A 23,344-nucleotide genomic window follows, 5' to 3' on the forward strand; every position below is an offset into this window, starting at 1 on the left:
AAATCAGGCTGTAACTTGGTGCTTCTATGAGATAGAACAAGGATCGGTTAAGATTTCATTAGGAACTGAAGTCTCACATGTGAAGAAATCAATTGAACATACATCCCCTACAGTTGAAGGAACATGTTAATTGAAACTATAAAATATCATGGCCGATAATTGCTTAAAGTAAAGAAGGCCAACAGTTAAATTCTACAAGAACTTAAGTTAGATATGAGTGCTTTCAAAAGAAAGGATGTTCAAATTATTTATTGGACAGCAAACTCATTTCAATTAAAAATAAATACACATTATGTACAGATTCATTTAACATTCCTTCCAATTTTTTAAAGTCACAAGATATTGGGACCTGTGCATACCTCACAAACAGGATTTTCACAGATGACTCCAAATGCCAACAATGTTTACTTAAAACATTGCAATAATGCACCAGGCATAAAACAATGCTTCAGTAGATACATTAGTATAGAATTATGTTTAATTAAACCAGGTTTAAGATTAAAAGCTCAATACAACCACTAGTCTATAAGCCTTTTCCTGTGCATAAGCTACTGCTCTACGTAAGCTTTCACAATGTTATTGCATCAGCAGAGTTGGAACTTTTTGCAGCATTTATAAAATTAGCAAAGAAATTAACTGTCTGTACTGTGGCAATCCTGTATTGGATTCAGGTTCCTGCCTGGTTCCTATAAGGTAAAACCATGGTGCCACCTACAGCACGACAGGAGAAATACAGCCTTTAAAATGTGGCAGTGTAGAACACGCTGCTCAACACTTCACTGGTCTACAACCAGATTCCACTCAAAATGTTAGTTTGTAATAACGTACTTTTTGGAATAATAATAAAGTACATTGGTATTAAAATAGACATACTGGAGCTAAAAACATCACTCATAAAGGCACTCTTCTTTTGATACTAACAACTTAATCACAGTGATATGGATTCTCCTTCACCATTATCCGGTGCAACAAAACCAGTTACATCATTTTGCATTTGACTCATTCTAACAGTGACTCTTGAACACCTCTTCACAACAATCCCAACCTAGATGTGTGGCGAAAAAACTAACTAAGTTAAGCAAACCATGAGCTAAACTGTGATCTCTTAGATATACACCGTAACGCAAAAGGACAAAACATCACATTATGATCAGTCAAGTGTCATGAGACCCATCTCAAGAACAACAACTGAACACTAAATGAAGAGTGAAAGCCTGGAGTCTTCTCAAACAAAAAGCATTTCTAAACAAACCTTTGCGATGAAACCCCAACTTGATCTGATAAGTAGCTGAAAGAAAGTTGGTCTTTGACCTTCAGATCTTTCAGGATGAGCAACATACAATCTTGTTACTTGTTAGTGCAACTCCAATACCGCCATGAACACAAGTTGGTGTACACACTCTGTATCATTGAAAATATAAACCCAATTTAAAAACAATCCAGACACATTGGAAGACGCATACCTCGCCCCTAGAGTAGGGTAGAACAATCAAAACACGGTGACCTTTTTACTACTTTTTCGTCTGAACAGCATTTTGAAGGACTTCCTCTTGATTTTGGATTTTTTAAGTCCTGTCCACCAGAACAAAGAGAGAAAATGACATTAAGCAAGGAACATCCCAGGGTTTAAAGACAGGGGCATTTTAAATCAACCACTTTAAAATACTCACCAAGAGTCTGCATCATTTCATTCAACTGCTGATCCTCTTCATCTTCCCTAAAATAGAGAACAGGTTTATGTTTTTCAAGTTACACATCCAGCTTGACCTCAGTGACCATTGCAGATTAAAAAAAAGGGTCACAACTCACATCAAATTGTACAAGCAATAAAGTTGCACCATTTCCCTACCTGAGCCTGTCTTCATCCAGTCCTTCTACAATGGCGTTTCTACCGTTCACAATCTCCATCAGCCTCTCCATCAGCCTGTTCTCTCGCCGACGCTCCTCTGTAGACTTCAGATGATCTGTGACACCAGGGATAAGACCTGTGTTAGACATAGGAGCACTACAACACGGTAGCTGCTGATCTGTTAGGGGGATGTAAAGTGAACAGTTGAGGTGCTGTGTGAACATTGTGCCTCCTACCTGGTTTCTCCAACAGTCTGCGCAGCTCACCCTCCACCCCAGGCTGCTGCTCCTCCAGGTCTTGAGTCTTAGCTCTGACAAATGCAATAAGTGATTTTTAAGCCATTGTAAACCCGAAATAGTGCATATACATTTGGGTAACATTTAACTTAAGTACTCACATGTACACAAGCTCCGACTCCCTCCTAATGTACGTCTGCTTCTTTCGGATAAGGTTGAACCAGTCAACCATCAGAGGGTCCATCAAAATGTCCCCCTTGCCCTCTGCAAAAGGCCAGTGTCAAGGAAGTTGATTGGCAATACATAAAATAAATTACATCTATTTGTGCAAGACTTATGAACAAAATGAATCACGGTGTTCCAGTCCAACATGCACATTGAGCCTTTGTCAGTGCCTAAGGGCTGTGGGTATACAAACACACCAGCCACAACCAATAGTATAAACTGGCCTGGGACAGAGAGAAGAGAAGTGTCCCATTAACTCTCCCTGCCTCCTATCAGCAGGACAGACAGGTGCATGTAAGGAGTGAGGGAGGGAGTAAAGCAGTGAACCGGATAATAATATTAATATAACTGTGCCCAGATGGTGACCTTGAGCAGAGCAATCAGGCCCCCCTACTGCTCCTGCTCTGTCTGCAGCCACAGCCAGTCTCTGGGGCTGGTCAGCTCTTCACCACCACCTCTATCACTCAAGGGAGATGGATAGTATCAGAGAGGGAGAAGGTGCCCTCATGTGGGCAGTGCCTGCCTCTCGCCTCATTGGGCAGTAGAGGAGGGAAATGGAACCTGTTCGCCAGTCACACCTCTCCCCTCCAGGCTGTGTGGGTTTGGATTCCTGTGTAAAGTCCCAGGTGGGCTGCAGGGATAACATGCTCACCATCAGAGCACAACTCAAAACTGAGAATAGTGGAGGGACTGGGCCATTTCAATTGAAGTATATCTAATCATAAAGGCTGGTCTATTTGGAAGTTTACTTGGAAATAAACTTTGATAGAGGGGGAGAATCTCAAATGCATACTCTCCCCTTCTCAAAACCCATGGGAGAAGGTAAGAGGGGAGGGGCTTCTGGCTTTCTCATCCAATGGGTTGAGGCGAGGAGCAGGCAATTGAGATTCTCCCATGGTGTCCTTCAAAATCCTGTCATGAAAAAAGACCCAGTTAGGGTTGAAACATGGTCCGTCTTCTTTAACATAACTGTGTGCAGAATCACTTGTCCTTTAAGTCCTTCAAAAGCCAGACCAGTCCCAAAACCAATAACTTAACTAAAATGTAAAAGCGAGAAAGTGTATGCAGAGGACCTCCCTCCCACTTGCTTTGGCAATCGCTATTAGTCAACATCAACAGAGGAGGGAGGGACACTGGGAGTAAAGGGAAGTTCATTGGAAAGTACCTTCCTCACAGCTGCGAAGCCTCTTCTCCATCTCCACTCCCTTCCTCTCCAAGTCACCCAGGCTGTCTTCAATATCACGCAGCTCCTTCACTATCTGGTCCATGGGGATGTGATGGGACTTACATTGAACAAAACAAAGAAAAACCCATGGTGTCACCACCAACTGCTAATCCTGTGTAATTATTTAACTATGACATGAAAATGTCATAAGAATATTACATATTTTCACATAGGATAGTTATTTCCTGATAAGCTCTAGTAACATGCCACTATGTATGAGACATAACTGACAACTTACCGAGGGTGAACTCATTTCAGACTGGGAGGTGTTTGTGGGTGACAAATACTTTCCATTTTTGGAGCCTAAGAGGTAGATAAAATAAGATTATTACATATCTAATGGCTGACAATCAGGGAGCCATTGTCACACAAGACTTAACTTCTGAAAATAAACAAGCTAGGACATAAGAAAAAAAAAAAAAAAATCATCAATGGTTGAGACAATGTCTGGTAATAGAAAGTGAAGGCCCAGTCTAACCTGTGGAGCCCTGGCGAAGCTGTTTAGGAGACATAGGTGGAGAATAATTGCCATCCGTTGAGCCTAAAAAACCCCAAATGTAACCGATTAATAAACTGCAATATATAGATTCCAAATATATTGTTGCGATGCAATCACTGAATGAGTTCTTGTTTTTACCCAATCCTGCAAAGCTGTGGTGAGGCTTATTGGGAGTGGGAACCCTGTGCCAGACAGGAACCAGGGGAGGAGTGGACAACAGAGGAGTAGAATAATTCAAATTTTTTGTACCTAGAAGGTGAAGCGCGATATAATTTAAAATCCCAACAAGTCATTGAAAATGTTTAGGGTCTCATAAATGATTGAGTAATCACTACTCTGCCAAGTATAGAGGATAATAAAAAGCATGTACCCAAGCCTCCAGAGCCGCAACGGGGCTGCTTGGGAGACGGAGCTCTGAGAGACACCGGGCTAGGTGGAGGAGGGTTGAAGGCAGGTGGGGGAATCGGATGAGAGGTAGAGCGGATGTTGACGACGATACTAGTAGCAAAAGACTTCAAAGTGGCTTCAGGTTTGGGTTGCTCAACAATGATCATTTGGTCCCCAGAGTCAGAGGTCCTGGAGAAAGAGGGTGCATGTAAAGAGCAGGAAAATATTGTACTTTCCCCTGAAATCAACCATTTTGGATTGAACATACAGTAAGTACAAAAAGAACATTCAGCCTCACCTTATATATATTTAGAAATAATGGAGGTGAGAAAACAGTGGAGGGGGTCATCAGGGGGAATTCTGGGAAACTAGTTAGTGGTGCACTAGGGTTCATTTCAGCCATAGCACTCCTTGGGACTTGTGAGGATGGGGGAGGAGAGTGGCTGCAATTTGAGCCAGTCAGCCATAACAGAGCAGGGCGAGGCACGATGAATCCGCAGGCTGGAGGAGTGGATACATGAGACGCCCAACTGGTTAGCTCTCCAGATCAGATATATAATTGAATCTCTCACCCGGGTGACAATACCTGCCTTCCCTTTGTGTGGATGTACAGGATTAGAAAGAAAGTGGTTGATTAATAGATAACTGACGAGCAGTCCAGACTTACTTCAGTCCTGGTCCATTTTTAACAGGCTTGAGCTTTGATCGCCAGTTAACAGGAGCCTCTGCACGGTCTGCATTTACTGCCAAAGAAATACATTTTGAAAGGAGAGTATGATTCAAGCTCATTATCAAATTCTACAATTTAATTTAGTGATAAAAAAACATTAAAAAAAAGGGCTAAACAAGCTGGGATGACCAAAGTGAAGTGACCTAAGTGAAGACTGCTAATGCACTAGCAGCGCATCTTATTTTCATGCTCTTAAAATAGACTTTTGTTAAACTGTATGGAAATGCTGTTCGCGGCTACACCCTTGTATTAACAAGGTAATCGAAAGCGTTCCAGCTTTTGAAGCTTCCCTTATGACCCATTGTAAAAACATGATCGTGATAAAGTTCTGAAAATGAAGTGTAATTGAAAAAGCTTGCCTTTGGTGGTGGAGGATACAGTTGATGGTCTGGCGCTGGCTTTGTTGACCGTGTTAAGCAATTCCTTATTGCTGGTGGGGCTGGTGAAGAGTTGTCCTGCTGTGCCTGGCCCACATTTAGCCTGCTTCCAGCTGGGGAGGTCAGCTGAGCTTACCATGTCTTCAAACCTAGGAAGCAATACTATCAACATTAGGTTTGGAAATGTACATTTAGTATTTGCTGACATCCACAAAATGAGATGAACTGTGCACACTTGAAGACTAAAGGCCTGTAGGTAAACCCATAGGCCTTTTCTCACCTCCTTTCTGCTGGTCGGATAACAAAGTATCTGGTGTTATTGTTGTTGCAGTTCGCCTCAACTAGTTTCTTGGTAATGACAGCCCTGGCTCGGTTCTTCTCTTCCTCAGGACTCAAGGGCAACGTCGGCAGTACTGAGGGCTTCTGGCTGCTGGAGGGGCCCTCTGGGGTGGAGGTAGAGGACTGGAAGAACCTCTGCCGTGCTGCCTGGGTTCTCTGGGCCGAGCTGGTCCATGGTTGGGGAGCTGGGGTGGTGGTCTCCACAGGCTTCAAGACACCCTTGATGGGGGTCAAAGGCACAGAGGTGGGGCGGGACACAGACTGGACTCTGCTGGTGTCACTTTTGGATTCAACGTTGGCGCTTGGGCATCCGGTCTGGATGACAACCCCAGAGGGAGGCTTGTTGTAGCCATTCTTGGTGTTCTGGTGGTCATTACAGATGAAGCAACCTGGCTCCTTCCCTGGTTTATAGGCCCCAGCCAGGAGGACGTTGGAGCATTCACTGCACCTGGTGAAAGGTGCAACATAAAAAGGTGTCAACATGTTTTAACCATAATGATGGAGCTGCTGTATATGTTTAAAGCGGACATTTACTTGAAGCAGCTCCTGTGGTAAAGCTTCCCCTCGATGAAGTGCCGTTGGACCAGATGAACGTGGCATTTGCACACAACACATTTACTGCTGAGAGTGCCCGTCTTATTGGAGCTCTCCACCAAGACATCAGTCTTCTGTGGAGGGGAGAGAGAAATCAAATTAAGTGTTTAGGTCATGTACTCATGTTAAAAAATATATATATATATTTTTTTAAGTCCTCAGTCAACTGCGTTTATTATCAGCAAAAATGTAATGTTCATACAAATATTTACACAAGATTCAACAACTGAGACATACTGAACAAGTTCCACAGACATGTGACTAACAGAAATTAAATGTGTCCCTGAACAAAGGGGAGCTCTCCACAAACAGTATGGCTGGTGGCATTGTCATGCTGGAGGGTCATGTCAAAATGAGCTTGCAGGAAGGGTACCACATGAGGTAGGTGGATGTCTTCCCTGTAACACACAGCGTTGAGATTTGCCTGCAATGACAACAAGCTCAGTCCGATGATGCTGTGACACACCGCCCCAGACCATGACGGACCCTCCACCAAATCGCTCCCCTCCAGAGTACAGGACTCAGTGTAACACTCATTCCGTTGACGATAAACTCGAACCGACCATCACCCCCGGTGAGACAAAACCGCGACTCGTCAGTGAAGAGCACTTATTGCCAGTCCCGTCTGGTCCAGCGACGGTGGGTTTGTGCCCATAGGCGACGTTGTTGACGGTGATGTCTGGTGAGGACCTGCCTTACAACAGGCCTACAAGCTCTCAGTCCAGCCTATTGTGGACAGTCTGAGCACTGATGGAGGGATTGTGCGTTCCTGGTGTAACTCGGGCAGTTGTTGCCATCCTGTACCTGTCCCGCAGGTGTGATGTTCGGATGTACCGATATTGTTACACGTGGTCTGCCACTGCGAGGACGATCAGCTGTCCGTCCTGTCTCCCTGTAGCGCTGTCTTAGACGTCTCACAGTACAGGCATTGCAATTTATTGCCCTGGCCACATCTGCAGTCCTCATGCCTCCTTGCCTAAGGCAAGTTCACGCAGATGAGCAGGGACCCTGGGCATCTTTCTTTTGGTGTTTTTCAGAGTCAATAGAAAGGCCTCTTTAGTGTCCTAAGTTTTTATAACTGTGACCTTAATTGCCTACCGTCTGTAAGCTGTTAGTGTCTTAACGACCGTTCCACAGGTGCATGTTCATTAATTGCTTATGGTTCATCGAACAAGCATGGGAAACAGTGTTTAAACCCTTTATTGTAAAGATCTGTGAAGTTATCTTTGAAAGACAGGGTCCTGAAAAGGGGACGTTTTAGATACATTACCAAAAGTATGTGGACACCTGCTCGTCAAACATCTCATGCCAAAATCATGGGCATTCATTTGGAGTTGGTAGACCCTTTACTGCTTTAACAGCCTACACTCTTCTGGGAAGGCTTTCCACTACATGTTGGAACACTGCTGCAGGAACTTGCTTCCATTCAGCCACAACAGCATTAGTGAGTTCGGGCACTGATGTTGGGCGATGAGTTCGGGCACTGATGTTGGGCGATGAGGCCTGGCTCGCAGTTGGCGTTCCAATTCATCCCAAAAAAGGTGTTAGATGGAGTTAAGGTCAGGGGTTTGTGCAGGCCAGTCAAGTTCTTCCACACCGAGCTTGACAAACCAGCATTAAGATTTCCCTTCAGTGGAACTAAGGGGCCTAGCCCAAACCATGAAAAGACAGCCCCAGACCATTATTTATCCACTAAACCTTAGATGGCACTACGCTTTGGGGCAGGTAATGTTCCTGGCCAAACTCAGATTCAGCCATCGGACTGACAAACGGTGAAGCGTGATTCAGGAAAATAACCTCACTCAAAACAAAGGAGATGATCATGGACTTCAGAAAACAGCAGACGGAGCACCCCCCTATCCACATCGACGGGACAGTAGTGGAGATTGTGGAAAGTTAAGGTCCTCGGCGTACACATCACGGACAAACTGAAGTGGTCCACCCACAGACAGCGTGGTGAAGACGGCGCAACAGCGCCTCTTCAACCTCAGGAGGCTGAAGAAATTCAGCTTGTCATTCACATACTTTTACAGATGCACAATCGAGAGCATCCTGTCGGGCAGTATCACCGCCTGGTACGGCAACTGCACCGCCCACAACCGCAAGGCTCTCCAGAGGGTAGTGAGGTCTGCACAGCGCATCACCGGGGGCAAACTACCTGCCCTCCAGGACACATACACCACCCGATGTCACAGTAAGGCCAAAAAGATCATCAAGGACAACAACCACCCGAGCCACTGCCTGTTCACCCCGCTATCATCCAGAAGGCGAGGTCAGTACAGGTGCATCAAAGCTGGAACCGAGAGACTGAAAAACAGCTTCTATCTCAAGGCCATCAGACTGTTAAACAGCCATCACTAGCATTGAGTGGCTGCTGCCAACATACGGACTCAAATCTCTAGCCACTAATAGTTGGATGTAATAAATGTATCACTAGTCACTTTAAAACAATGCCACTTTATATAATGTTTACATACCCTACATTACTCATCTGATATGTATACAGTGGGGTAAAAAAGTATTTAGTCAGCCACCAATTGTGCAAGTTCTCCCACTTAAAAAGATGAGGCCTGTAATTTTCATCATAGGTACACTTCAACTATGACAGACAAAATGAGAAGAAAAAAAATCCAGAAAATCACATTGTAGGATTTTTAATGAATTTATTTGCAAATTATGGTGGAAAATAAGTATTTGGTCAATAACAAAAGTTTCAATACTTTGTTATATACCCTTTGTTGGCAATGACAGGTCAAATGTTTTCTGTAAGTCTTCACAAGGTTTTCACACACTGTTGCTGGTATTTCGGCCCATTCCTCCATGCAGATCTCCTCTAGAGCAGTGATGTTTTGGGGCTGTTGCTGGGCAACACGGACTTTCAACTCCCTCCAAAGATTTTCTATGGGGTTGAGATCTGGAGACTGGCTAGGCCACTCCAGGACCTTGAAATGCTTCTTACGAAGCCACTCCTTCGTTGCCCGGGCGGTGTGTTTGGGATCATTGTCATGCTGAAAGACCCAGCCACGTTTCATCTTCAATGCCCTTGCTGATGGAAGGTTTTCACTCAAAATCTCACGATACATGGCCCCATTCATTCTTTCCTTTACACGGATCAGTCGTCCTGGTCCCTTTGCAGAAAAACAGCCCCAAAGCATGATGTTTCCACCCCCATGCTTCACAGTAGGTATGGTGTTCTTTGGATGCAACTCTGCATTCTTTGTCCTCCAAACACGACGAGTTGAGTTTTTACCAAAAAGTTCAATTTTGGTTTCATCTGACCATATGACATTCTCCTAATCTTCTTCTGGATCATCCAAATGCTCTAGCAAACTTCAGACGGGCCTGGACATGTACAGGCTTAAGCAGGGGGACACGTCTGGCACTGCAGGATTTGAGGCCCTGGCGGCGTAGTGTGTTACTGATGGTAGGCTTTGTTACTTTGGTCCCAGCTCTCTGCAGGTCATTCACTAGGTCCCCCCAGGTGGTTCTGGGATTTTTGCTCACCGTTCTTGTGATCATTTTGACCCCACGGGGTGAGATCTTGCGTGGAGCCCCAGATCGAGGGAGATTATCAGTGGTCTTGTATGTCTTCCATTTCCTAATAATTGCTCCCACAGTTGATTTCTTCAAACCAAGCTGCTTACCTATTGCAGATTCAGTCTTCCCAGCCTGGTGCAGGTCTACAATTTTGTTTCTGGTGTCCTTTGACAGCTCTTTGGTCTTGGCCATAGTGGAGTTTGGAGTGTGACTGTGGGGTTGTGGACAGGTGTCTTTTATACTGATAACAAGTTCAAACAGGTGACATTAATACAGGTAACGAGTGGAGGACAGAGGAGCCTCTTAAAGAAGAAGTTACAGGTCTGTGAGAGCCAGAAATCTTGCTTGTTTGTAGGTGACCAAATACCAAATTTCCACTATAATTTGCAAATAAATTCATTAAAAATCCTACAATGTGATTCTGGATTTTTTTTCTCATTTTGTCTGTCATAGTTGAAGTGTACCTATGATGAAAATTACAGGCCTCTCATCTTTTTAAGTGGGAGAACTTGCACAATTGGTGGCTGACTAAGTACTTTTTTGCCCCACTGTATACTGTACCATCTACTGCATCTTGCCTATGCCGTTCAGCCATCACTCATCCATATATTTATATGTACATATTCTTATTAATTCCTTTACACTTGTGTATATAAGGTAGTGGTTTTGAAATTGTTAGATTACTTGTTAGATATTACTGCATGGTCAGAACTAGAAGCACAAGCATTTCACTACACTCGCATTAACTGCTAACCATGTGTATGTGACCAATAAAAATTTGATTTGATTTTGATTCGTGACTCCAGAGAAAGCATTTCCACTGCGCCAGAGTCCAATGGCGGCGAGCATTACACCACTCGAGCCAACGCTTGGCATTGCGATCTTAATCTTGTGTGGCTGCTCGGCAATGGAAACCCATTTCATGAAGCTCCTGACAAACAGTTATTGTGCTGACGTTGCTTCCAAAGGCAGTTTGGAACTCGGTCGTGAGCGTTGCAACAGAGGACAGACGATTTTTTACACACTACAGCACTCGGCGGTCCCGTTCTGTGAGCTTGTGTGGCTGACCACATCGCAGCGGAGCCATTGTTGCTTCTAGACGTTTCCACTTCACAATAACAGCACTTATGTAACGGATGTGAAATGGCTAGCTAGTTAGCGGGTACGCGCTAGTAGCGTTTCAATCAGTTACTTCACTTGCTCTGAAACCTAGAAGTAGTGTTGCACCTTGCTCTGCAAGGGCCGTGGCCTTTGTGGAGCGATGGGTAACGATGCTTCGTGGGCGACCGTTGTTGATGTGTGCAGAAGGTCCCTGGTTCGCGCCCGTGTCGGGGCGAGGGGACGTACTAAAGTTATACTGTTACACTTACAGTTGACTGGGGCAGCTCTAGCAGGGCAGACATTTTATGAACTGACTTGTTGGAAAGGTGGCATCCTATGACTGTGCCACATTGAAAGTCACTGAGCTCTGCAGTAAGGACATTCCACTGCCAATGTTTGTCTACGGAGATTGCATGGCTGTGTGCTTGAATCTATACACCTGTCAGCAACGGGTGTGGCTGAAATAGCCAAATCCACTAATTTGAAGGGGTGTCCACATACAGCGTACATTCAGTACTTCACCAAAATGTATACCTGTCAAACATCTGATAACATTTTTATTTTTTCAAGACAAAGAGCCATTTGTACTCCTCTAACCTGAACAGCAGCTCTGGTTGCTTTGGGGGAGGTTTTCACCATGAGAGAGGAGGGAGGTGGACGATTCTCTATGGCCATTTTATACACCATGGTTTTGGCCACCACCGGGAGATTCTTCTTTCCACATGGCTCCTCCTTGGAGCCCTCTGCTGGTCTTTTCACAGCACCCACCCCTCCAACTGGAAAAAACATTGGCCATCAGAAGTCAAAGGGTTGAGCCACAATAGTCTACGATACATGAACCAACAGCTCAGTAGAGATGCTTTGTGCATGTGAAACTGAAATAGTTTGGATATACAACATCTTATAAACCAATAACCATAAATAATTGCCAAGTTTTAAATTTACTACTGATTGTAAGGACAAGCACATTACACTAACCAGGTTTGAAGCAACGTTTTCATCCAATTTAACACATGACACCTGTGTACTTCACACAATCACCTTAAGTAACACCTCACCGGGAAAGGAAACACTTATAGTGCAACATATAGGCTAGTGCTCCAATGTAACAAAGCTGCCTCAAGTCAGACAGTCTTACTAGGGTTGCGTCCGTGGAAGTAGTTGTAGTACTGGGAGACGTAGGTGAGGACGCTCAGTCGGTCTGGGATCCTAAGGGCCACCATGTCCTCTGCATCCAGCAGAGCAGCGATCCCCAGCTTGTCCTCTGCAACCCGGAAAGCCTGAAGTTAAAATAAAACAATTGTTTTATTAACCAACCCTAAAGCCATAGACAGTCAAAAATTAGAGGGGTCAGGTGTATTGTGGAGTACCCCCTAGTAAGCAGAACAGTTCGTAAAATGTACAATGTTTTTTGTAAATGTTCAAAAAAAGCTGAGGTAATAAGGAAAAATCTTACATAATTTGAATAACACTTTCCCAATGTTCTTGAGGGTTTCTTAATATACAAAGCAGCTACTTAATTTAACTGTAAACAAGCCAGACAAAATGGTCTCTTCAGAAATAGAAAATCGTAAAGTCCAGCCAGCAGCTGTTTGTGGCCCCATGCTGGGGAGGTCTGGACAGGGGGTGAATAATGAATAGCACATTTCCTGTGCACACTCAGCCCTGGGAACAAGGAGGGAGAAGGAGAACGGGGCATTGTTCAGGATCAACCTGGACGTGCTCATTAAAATGTTAAAGTACAGCCTTGCAGAACGGCATATCCGTTCACGTTGGAGCAGGAGAAAGGCCAAACAATTTCTACATTTGAGATTCTCTGTATAACTAACGGAATTGGCCATTGTTGCTGTACCGTAACGAAACAGAGTCTGGACAAGACAAATGCATATTTGTAGTCTGTAGTGACAGATACACCCACCACAGAGAGAAACCTGAGAGACACACATGAAGGACTGTGACCGCCTTGTCATGAAATACAGACTAAAAAGAAGTAGCTACACAAAATGGGTGTTTGGATTCCACCATGGGGGAATTCCTTCCTAGTTGGTTGGTCAAATAGTCTAGCGTTACTAAAACGGAGAAAAAAAATATATATACTCTTCTTTGTGGTTTAAAACATGTTCTTATGCAACCTCCCAAGCACTGTTGTCTCACCATACTGTCTAACATTTGTAAATGGACCTTTTTCATGCGGATCGAGTGGCCCACGGATAACAGTAAGCCTCATTCATAATGAATAACCCAGGGAGCCTCTTCTGGTACTCAGGTTCTTAACAGACGCTGTGGGGGATCGGCACGACTAGCAGCTAGTGTTTTGCAACAGATCCTGGAGTGCATAGAACACTATGAGGTCTGTAATCCTCAAAAACAGAGGAAATCAGCACAGAGAGAATGACGAAATTATGGACAAGTCCCAGCTGCGCTGCTGTTTGACTCATTCTTATCCCAACAGTCCTAACACACATCCTGGTATGAAGGAAATAGGGGGGGGGGGGGGTGTCAAATAATTCCACAAAGAGTTAAAAATAAGTTAAATACAACCAAGTCAAACATAACTGATGTTCTTCAGTTATTAATAGCTAAGCCGGCATCTGTCGAAGTATCAATAGAATTGAGTGTAACTAGCCAAAGTCACTACCAAGTGAATTGTTTACAGTGTAAGACTTACTGACTAGACACGCTCCGTACAACTCGCAGATGACATTCTCCTCACAAATAAACAGCAACATGGGACAGACCTTGTATAGCACCCCAAGCAGAGATGCTTTCCCAAACTACAGTTGGTATTTGAATAACCTTGCCTGGGACATGAAATCCTAGGAACACATATTGTCCAGTTATCAACTGGGAAAGACGTTCTGCATTTGGCCACTGCGTTTACATACTATGCATGATACAAGCAATAGGTCACATTTATGGTGAGCCATCACATTCTTTTCATGAGTTGCATTTAACGTCACCCTTCAGAGCAAAACTTGTTTGCCCCAGTTCAATAGACAGACCTCTGAGGTCTATATCAAAATAACCATGAATAGACTTGTGCACAATTCCAGTCCTTAGGAGACTTCGCTAATAAAAATAGGCCTGAAAGTTACAAAGGACTTGATGCATTTCTAACAATGCAATCCCCACAAAACACAAACCTACTGACTTCCTGATAAGATGGCCAAACAGTTCAGTATGGTCATGTCAATGTACAACCTTTAACTGTGCTGATGTTACACGCATAAATAGACAGTAAATCTTACCAAGTTGTTGTTGTCAAAAACATCCTCTTTATTCAAGGAGTCGTAGTCTCTGAATATAGAACACAGGGAAATGAATAATTCACATTGTGGAGGTTGATCAAAGGTTATTCGCATAAGAATTTGGGTGACTAACGTTGACTGCCCTGTTCAAGGAAAATAACCAGGTTTCTGGGATACATCAAATAATATTGTAATCCACTAGTACAGCAAGAAGTCTTGTGGGAATGGTTATGCTGCGAGGTTTCTTTGTTTCAACATGCCTAGATAAATATAGGTTAAATCAAATGTAAAAAATTATCAACCAAATTTTGTCAAGCCTCTGGCTAAAAGGACGCTGGAGAGGGGGGATTCCCGCCACCATTGTTAGACAGGAAGCCACTGGGAATACTTTCCTTCAAAATAAATAGAACATGATAGCAAATAGCACTTTATTTCTATTGTATGTAGTGTTCAAGGGATTACATTAGGCCTAACGTTACATGAGAAAATTATTTTTTAATCATGATTTGAAGCTATAGCCTAAGCTACAAAATGTGTTTGCAAAGTAGAAGACAAAAACATGAACTGTTTGGTTATGATAAGGTACCTCGACAGTAGGCCAAGGTTTCCCAAACTCGGTAACGTTGCAAGTTTGGGTTTTTGCCCTAACATTACACAGCTAATTCAAATCAAGTAATCAAAGCTCTGATCATCTGAATCAGCTGTGTAGTGTTATGGCAACAAAACAAAAAAAAGTGCACCAAGTTTGGAAACACCGAGGTCGGTTATTCATAATATGATTCAAAATATTACAAGTTTTAACTAACGTTAGCTTTAACAGCGAATGCCCATCGAAGTGTTTGGACGTATTGATTGTTTCCAGCTGCTAATGATTTGTTGCACCTGATTAACCATTACGTTGAACATCAATTCTTCACCCAAATCTATATTTTAAGTCATTATAATGCTTACATTAGGTCCGGTCTGTACTTATGGATAAGCGCACAGAATGCCAACCCGTCTCTAAAAGAAGTTGTCATGTTGATGATAGCCACATCTCGGTACCCATTACATTGAAGTTTGCACCACTGTTGAAGCGCCTTGATGGCAGCCATCCTTCCCGGAGCGCGTCCTGTCAAATAAATGACTTCAGAAAAAATATATATACCAAAGAGAAGGATGCAACCAGTGGGTGTTATGTCTTATTTCAGGTGATGTGCAGGTAGTAGAAAACAAGATACCGATTACCAAGAAAGAAAAGCCAGTTCAAACTGTTCAGTGTTCAATCATCAGCTGATGCTCGCGACTGATACGCAACCATTGCATACCTCATGAAAAAGTATATTGGCGTGACGCAAGGGGGCGAGGCTTTGGTTCAGTAGCCTAGTTAACGCTGTTAATTATCATTTTACACCGTGACATAATTGCACTTTTTAATAATCACAGTGTTGGCAATTAATCGGTCATTATTAGTGTCTGTCCGGTTATCAAATATTTATTTGCATTATGTCCTGAATAGTCTATTTCAGAAAGGTAATCATTGGTATAAAAAAATATATATACAATTAATGTTTACACTATTGTTGAAGTCTGTGTGGTTTTAATATCAATAGTTTTCATGGACAAAATAGGCTATAGGCTACATTAACGCACTAATGAGCAGACATTAGTGTTGAAGCCTTAATGAGCAACTCAATTAGGCAATGAATACAAAGGATTCGGCTGAGCTCTTGTTTGCTCATTAGCATATGGGTCATTTGCATATGGGTCATTTTCATTCGAAAAACCAATGATACATATTTTAAGTTACATGTTGCAAACTCAGAAGAGGCTTAAAGTCTCCATTAAACGAATTAATCCAGACCCACTGACCCATTTTGGGTCACCAATGGTGGTTTCAAATTTGACCCAAATGAGATGGGTCCAAATGAAGATTGGACAACAATCAAGAACAACTTGAGTGTGTCTGAAATTTGAGTATGACCCAACATAGGAGAAACTGACCCACCAAGAACTCGACAACCTCAACTAGATGCATAACGTACAAAGAGATTAGATGGACATTGATATATTTACAAACAGCAAAAAAAAAATACATTTACTTGGTGTAAATAATACAAGTAGCCTAATACAAAGTAGGAACAACATACCAAAAAAAGAAAACAAAATAGATTGGGAAAAACTTGTGTAGTAACACTGCAATTACACTAAAACGTTGTATTAACATGTTTTTTAAATATGAATTGTTTTAACATAATAGCAAAATATGTGTTACCAGACCTTGAAATCTACAGAATATAAAGATATGGATAGTTGAATTATTACTGAAGCAAATGCACACTGGCAATAAATATGCTTCTGACAATGAATATACAATAATGATTGAATAAAGGAAGGACAGTTATAATAATACCTATGGGATTTTCTCGTTTGAGCAAAAGATCGTCCTCCGTCCTCTCTCCTCCATGACCAGGAAACCGATAAGTGGTCAAGAGTGTGTCAAGTCATTAGTAGGCAAACGAAAGTGTCCTCCCCTTCTCGATAGCCAATTTTCATCAAGGATATTCATGTGTATCCTACCGCGGAAGAGTTTTGAAATCTTCCACATCCCCTTGGAATCAGCTTTTGTTTTGTCAGAGGAGAAAAACATGCACACGTTTAAAAACAATATGCTACTTATTGTTTGTTTATTCTACAAAATCTCTTGCACAAGTAACTTAATTTGTTTTGATCACTTTACACTTATTTTGGTATCCACCCCAGTAAACGTAATTTTCCTAATGACGAGTGAGTGGAGAAGGACCGTATCATTTCAAGTAAGCACATTTCCATCCACGTTCACTCCTCGATTAATAACTTATTCCTTTTTCAGAGGCAAGAGAGGACGGAGGAGGTGAGCAAATCTAACTGATAAAAGGCCCATGAATGGAGAAGAGATTTCATTACCAGAGGGGGGCACTGTTAGACTACAGAGAGACTTTTGAAAACAAACAGAAGACTCAAACTAACACTCAAGCAGAGCCGGCCCTGGGCATAAGTGACACAGGCGCTCGACCCACGGCCTTTATGGTGCCCCCAACTAAAAAAAATGAATAGGGGACTCGACTTAATGTTGAGCTTTAGAATAGGATAATACACAAGGTGCAATGTCGTGCATTAGCAGTTTTCCTCTTGCTATGTCAGTCACTCAATTAGCTCGTCGGGTAGCATTTTTTAGATTGGTAAATTAGTCTACCTAGCTATCTAAACTTGTAGTAGTCATGGGCAAATTAATTATCTACCGGGCACGAAGGGCATGTGTGCATGGGCCCCCTTTGATTTTGTTAGTCACTCTCAATCAGATATCATATTATCATAAGTCATGGCAAAATATGTAGAATTTCAGTAAATATTCTGTATAACTGCACATTTTTCTCTCCGCGCCATGGCAAAATGTGTAGAATTGCAGGAAATTAAATTAAAAACTTTAAATGTTTCTCTCTGCTGTCAAGAACGCCCCGAAAAGGCTAGGGCCAGCCCTGCACTCAATATTTACATTCTCCTTTCACTACAATCCTTCCAACTCCCAATTCTTATCCCCAGATTCTGCATTGGAATTTGCAGTGACCTTGGCCAAGTGGTGTCATATCCCATGTTTCTTCCACAGAACTAAAGGCTGTTCATGTCATACAGGAGATTGGCCATACAAAAAAGGCCAACGTCTAAGCCCGAAGTAAGTGCTCTGACTGTGAGGCTGAAAATCCATTAGACTTGGAACAGCTGCTCTTTCCATGCTCTGAAAATCAACATAATACGGTTTAGTAGGACAAATAGTGCCACCTCTGGAAAAGTAGTGATAATGATGATACAGGCTATTCTTATAGTCCCATCCTGTAAATATGTTTTAGCCGACTGTACTTTTTTAAGCATCGATATACGGTATAGTTCAAGACGATACAATATGTGAGTCGTCTTAATATACATTTCGAAAATACCTATAAAAAATACAAACAGTGATAGCCTCTCTGATGTATTTAAATGACAGCACTGTTGTAAAAAGTTCATCCTTCTCAGCAAAAAACAACATGTATTTGCCTCGTAATCCTCAGAAAGCGTTCCTGTCATTGGGGCCAGTCATTTTTCAGCCACTTCCATTGTTTCCTACGAGGGCCTGTGGCAGCACGCAGACATCCTGCCTCTCGGTCTGCAGTGAAGGTAACAGGATAGCCCCGGCCAGGGTTGGGCTTGTCATCGATGAGATCATTGAGAAGTCATCAGAGCGTTTCCTCTTAATTTTACCCTAATCTGATGGCTAATGTAAGAGCATTTAGTCACCAGTAATACAGCAGAATATCTAAAGACCCTGAGGTGATGGATGAAGGTCAGGACTGCATGTCTGAGTTTAACATGTATTATGCACAGATTTATTTAGGTGTAAAAAACCATGAATGTGTTAAATTAATAATTTATTCTGAATTGACTCATCTGGATAAATAAAGGTTAAATAAAATGAACCACCTCAGTGGGGAATGTGAAACAATGTCATCTTTGTCTCATGTGTTCAAGAGTTCAAGATAGTTCTTGATAGAAACTGAAATTGTTCAGCCAAAGTATAAAGAAACATTAAGGATAAAATGTCAAGATGTTACTATGGATATACTATATATTTATAAGATGTTGTTATGGATATACTATATATTTATAAGATGTTACTATGGATATACTATATATTTATAAGATGTTACCATGGCTATACTATATATTTATAAGATGTTACCATTGCTATACTATTTATTTATAAGATGTTACTGTGGATATACTATTTATTTATAAGATGTTACTGTGGATATACTATATATTTATAAGATGTTGCTATGGATATACTATATATTTATAAGATGTTGCTGTGGATATACTATATATTCACCTCTTCCTAGTCTGAGCATTTAAAATACACGTTTAGCGTGATTGTTGATAGAAAAAGATGTCCAGTACAGAATAATAATGGCATTTCAAAACACAATACATTTATATAATATTAAACAACAAAATCAGCACCTTTTGTAAATGTTAGTTCATATTCTCATTGAATAACAGAATGAATAAAACCAAGGATGGGGTATTTAGGCAAGTTGCCTCAACCATGATGAGGTCTTAGGGACCTGTTTGCAAAAGCCATGCAGAGAGAAAGAGCCATATCAGTTGCTCTCTCTGTCGTCAGTGTTCTGTGTTTGTGTCTGCAGTGCTGATGTCTCTCCTCCTCCTGACCTGGCCACAGTGCTATGGATCTCAGCCTCGTGCTCCCTGGCCTTGGCCCTCAGCTTGGCAATGCTACAGCAGCGGAACTCTTCTGGACTGGGCCCCTCCATCCCCTCCCATTCCCCCGCTGGCCCCTGAATCATACCCTGTATGGGGGTGGTCATCACAGCAGAACGAGGTACTTTAGTCCAGGGATAGCTTCCTTTCTCCTGCCTCCTCTCCCAGTGCTCGCCGTCAGAGCTCTCTAGCTCCGGTAAGCTCTTATTGGGTTTGTCTGTTGTTGTGTCCTCAGCATTGTCCTTCCTGGGAAATGGCTCTCCTAGCTGGCCCTGCAACTTTAGCTGCCTCCGCATCTTAGCCCGGCGGTTCTGAAACCACACCTGGTGAAAATAGAACCAATGTAATATGTAGAATATGAGAGAGTGAAATCTCTTACAATGCAAAACATTAGTTTCGAAAAATGTTTCAGTATCCACTAGATTTAACAGTTTTTTGATGTATTCATAAACAAATAATATATATATATACAGTGGGGAGAACAAGTATTTGATACACTGACAATTTTGCAGGTTTTCCTACTTACAAAGCATGTAGAGGTCTGTAATTTTTATCATAGGTACACTTCAACTGTGAGAGAAGGAATCTAAAACAAAAATCCAGAAAATCACATTGTATGATTTTTAAGTAATTAATTTGCATTTTATTGCATGACATAAGTATTTGATACATCAGAAAAGCAGAACTGAATATTTGGTACAGAAACCTTAGTTTGCAATTACAGAGATCATACGTTTCCTGTAGTTCTTGACCAGGTTTGCACACACTGCAGCAGGGATTTTGGCCCACTCCTCCATACAGACCTTCTCCAGATCCTTCAGGTTTCGGGGCTGTCGCTGGGCAATACGGACTTTCGGCTCCCTCCAAAGATTTTCTATTGGGTTCAGGTCTGGAGACTGGCTAGGCCACTCCAGGACCTTGAGATGCTTCTTACGGAGCCACTCCTTAGTTGCCCTGGCTGTGTGTTTCGGGTCGTTGTCATGCTGGAAGACCCAGCCACGACCCATCTTCAATGCTCTTACTGAGGGAAGGAGGTTGTTGGTCAAGATCTCGCGATACATGGCCCCATCCATCCTCCCCTCAATACGGTGCAGTCTTCCTGTCCCCTTTGCAGAAAAGCATCCCCAAAGAATGATGTTTCCACCTCCATGCTTCACGGTTGGGATGGTGTTCTTGGGGTTGTACTCATCCTTCTATTCCTCCAAACACGGCGAGTGGAGTTTAGAGCAAAAAGCTCTATTTTTGTCTCATCAGACCACATGACCTTCTCCCATTCCTCCTCTGGATCATCCAGATGGTCATTGGCAAACTTCAGACGGGCCTGGACATGCGCTGGCTTGAGCAGGGGGACCTTGCGTGCGCTGCAGGATTTTAATCCATGACGGCGTAGTGTGTTACTAATGGTTTTCTTTGAGACTGTGGTCCCAGCTCTCTTCAGGTCATTGACCAGGTCCTGCCGTGTAGTTCTGGGCTGATCCCTCACATTCCTCATGATCATTGATGCCCCACGAGGTGAGATCTTGCATGGAGCCCCAGACCGAGGGTGATTGACCGTCATCTTGAACTTCTTCCATTTTCTAATAATTGTGCCAACAGTTGTTGCCTTCTCACCAAGCTGCTTGGCTATTGTCCTGTATCCCATCCCAGCCTTGTACAGGTCTACAATTTATCCCTGATGTCCTTACACAGCTCTCTGGTCTTGGCCATTGTGGAGAGATTGGAGTCTGTTTGATTGAGTGTGTGGACAGGTGTCTTTTATACAGGTAACGAGTTCAAACAGGTGCAGTTAATACAGGTAATGAGTGGAGAACAGGAGGGCTTCTTAAAGAAAAACTAACAGGTCTGTGAGAGCCGGAATTCTTACTGGTTGGTAGGTGATCAAATACTTATGTCATGCAATAAAATGCAAATTAATTACTTAAAAATCATACAATGTGATTTTCTGGATTTTTGTTTTAGATTCCGTCTCTCACAGTTGAAGTGTACCTATGATAAAAATGACAGACCTCTACATGCTTTGTAAGTAGGAAAACCTGCAAAATCGGCAGTGTATCAAATACTTGTTCTCCCCACTGTATATATTAAATACAGTAACATTGTGGCATGAAAGCTGATAGAAACAAAGATGGCTTCTAGAAATCAGAGTTCATGCATTAGTGAAAATGGTTTGGAAGGAAGAGGGTGTTGGGATCGTACCTGCACTCTGGCCTCGATGAGGTCCAGTCTGAGGGCCAGAGCTTCCCTCATGAAGACGTCAGGGTAGTGGGTGTTCTCAAAGGTCTTCTCCAGCTCCTCCAGCTGCCAGCTGCTGTAGTTGGCCCGCGCACGACGCTGCTTCACTGGCCTCTGTTCATCTGGAAAGCACAGCACAACCGCCAATTACACAATCGCCAACAGTTGACAAGGAACTAATGGCTCTAGATTGGATAATTAGCGCCGCCGTTCATTAGGCCCTCTTTAACCGTGCTTGATAATTGATTGTTTGTTAGGAGCTGTTAGGAAAATCTTTTGTAAACATTTACACTGCCATTAGACAGTGCTCAATGATTCTCTATGAGAAAATACATTCCCCCAACTAATAAGCCAACACGTATCTGTAATAAATTGTCACACATGAATGTAAATATCCATGTGCTCTCCAAAGTTACAGTAATTCTGACATTCTAAGGCAGACTGTTGGTTGGAACTCACCCATGCTGGCCGTGAACTGCCCCATCCCAGCTGCCTGTGTGGCCAGGAACAGAGCCTCTTTGCAGGGCTCTGGTTGCAAGTAACTCCGCAGGGACTCATAGCTGATCAGGGGCCCAGGGATCAGGATCTGTGGAGGGGAGCCCAGTCTGGTGGGGAACGCAGGGAACAAGTGAGCTGCGGAGGAGTGGAAGACTGCAGGTAGAAGAGTGGAGACCAACTGCCCAGGGCCAAACATTATCCAAAAGCTCTTAGAGGAGTCCAGAGTCTTAAGTGTCAATCCACTGGTATAAAGGGGACAGTCTGATACCAAAACAATGGGACGTATCTCAGGAGCACTTCACAACATCAGAGTAAACATTCTTGTTGAGGTTGGCACAAGATGGAGCAGAGGTCAAGTCTTGAGGCTTCTTTACCGCAGTGAAATATAATAGGGCTGTTAATGAAGTACATCACCAGATCCAGAATGAAAGAAGTCACAGAATCTTCCACCATCAATTCTGAGGGATGAATTGCAGTCATCAGCCATACATTGACTCTCGATCCAGAAGGCTGCCTAAGATGAAGGTTGACATGGAGACTCAGGAGGAGCTCAGGTGAGATGCAGGTGATGGGTGGGGAGGCGAGAGAGGACTGCACTCAGCAGGTAAGGGGGTCTCACCTTAGTCTGGTGAAGTTCTCTCTCCTATCCTACTGTTCCCCCCTCCTTCCTTAGCAGTCACATGACTCACAGTGGGCCCAGACTGACTCCTGGGTGTGAGAGAGAGGGCTGGGCTTCAGAGAAATGGAGACAGGAATGTGAATCTGACCCATGATCCATCTCCAGGTAGATTTTCACACCATGGTATCATTCAATCAAAGTCCATTTAGAACCACAATGTACACTTTATCCTCTTCAACACACCAATCCCATACAATGTTTTGCATTCAACTTACATTATAGCAGCAGCTTCCACTCTCAATTTCATGTTGCACTCTGCATGGATTTGGTGTCTGAGGTTTACTTTGAACAAGTTAAGACATCGTTTAGCTTCG

The 23,344-nt window shown here is 42.9% G+C and overlaps 2 protein-coding genes across 7 annotated transcripts; both read right to left on the reverse strand.

The window, feature by feature from the left end:
• Positions 1 to 233: 233 nt before the first annotated feature.
• Positions 234 to 17,379, reverse strand: LOC139578220 (MICAL-like protein 2). Of its 6 annotated transcripts, XM_071405557.1 has the most exons (19): positions 15,575 to 15,644; positions 15,299 to 15,458; positions 14,348 to 14,396; positions 12,238 to 12,379; positions 11,697 to 11,875; positions 6,402 to 6,535; positions 5,809 to 6,315; positions 5,511 to 5,677; positions 5,089 to 5,164; positions 4,405 to 4,610; positions 4,173 to 4,283; positions 4,014 to 4,076; positions 3,774 to 3,838; positions 3,476 to 3,593; positions 2,247 to 2,349; positions 2,086 to 2,159; positions 1,850 to 1,964; positions 1,671 to 1,717; positions 234 to 1,572 (listed from the first exon to the last, which is right to left on the reverse strand). In XM_071405557.1, the coding sequence occupies exons 2-19, from the start codon at positions 15,439 to 15,441 to the stop codon at positions 1,490 to 1,492; spliced, it is 2,382 nt and encodes a 793-aa protein (XP_071261658.1). In that variant the 5' UTR covers positions 15,442 to 15,458; positions 15,575 to 15,644; the 3' UTR covers positions 234 to 1,489. The 6 variants fall into 6 exon arrangements, with proteins under 6 accessions (XP_071261658.1, XP_071261666.1, XP_071261691.1 ...); XM_071405565.1 differs by lacking the exons at positions 15,299 to 15,458; positions 15,575 to 15,644 and adding an exon at positions 16,740 to 17,379; XM_071405590.1 differs by lacking the exon at positions 15,575 to 15,644 and having other exon boundaries at positions 12,238 to 12,363; positions 15,299 to 15,365.
• A 1,379-nt stretch (positions 17,380 to 18,758) lies between these two features.
• On the reverse strand, positions 18,759 to 22,994 carry LOC139578250 (paired mesoderm homeobox protein 2-like). Its single transcript, XM_071405614.1, has 3 exons — positions 22,313 to 22,994; positions 21,818 to 21,975; positions 18,759 to 19,944 (listed from the first exon to the last, which is right to left on the reverse strand). Exons 1-3 carry the CDS (start codon positions 22,545 to 22,547, stop codon positions 19,504 to 19,506), a joined length of 834 nt encoding a protein of 277 aa, XP_071261715.1. The 5' UTR covers positions 22,548 to 22,994; the 3' UTR covers positions 18,759 to 19,503.
• Between the last annotated feature and the right edge of the window lie 350 nt (positions 22,995 to 23,344).

This window comes from Salvelinus alpinus, chromosome 1, assembly GCF_045679555.1.
Source record: "Salvelinus alpinus chromosome 1, SLU_Salpinus.1, whole genome shotgun sequence".
NCBI lineage: Eukaryota > Metazoa > Chordata > Actinopteri > Salmoniformes > Salmonidae > Salvelinus > Salvelinus alpinus.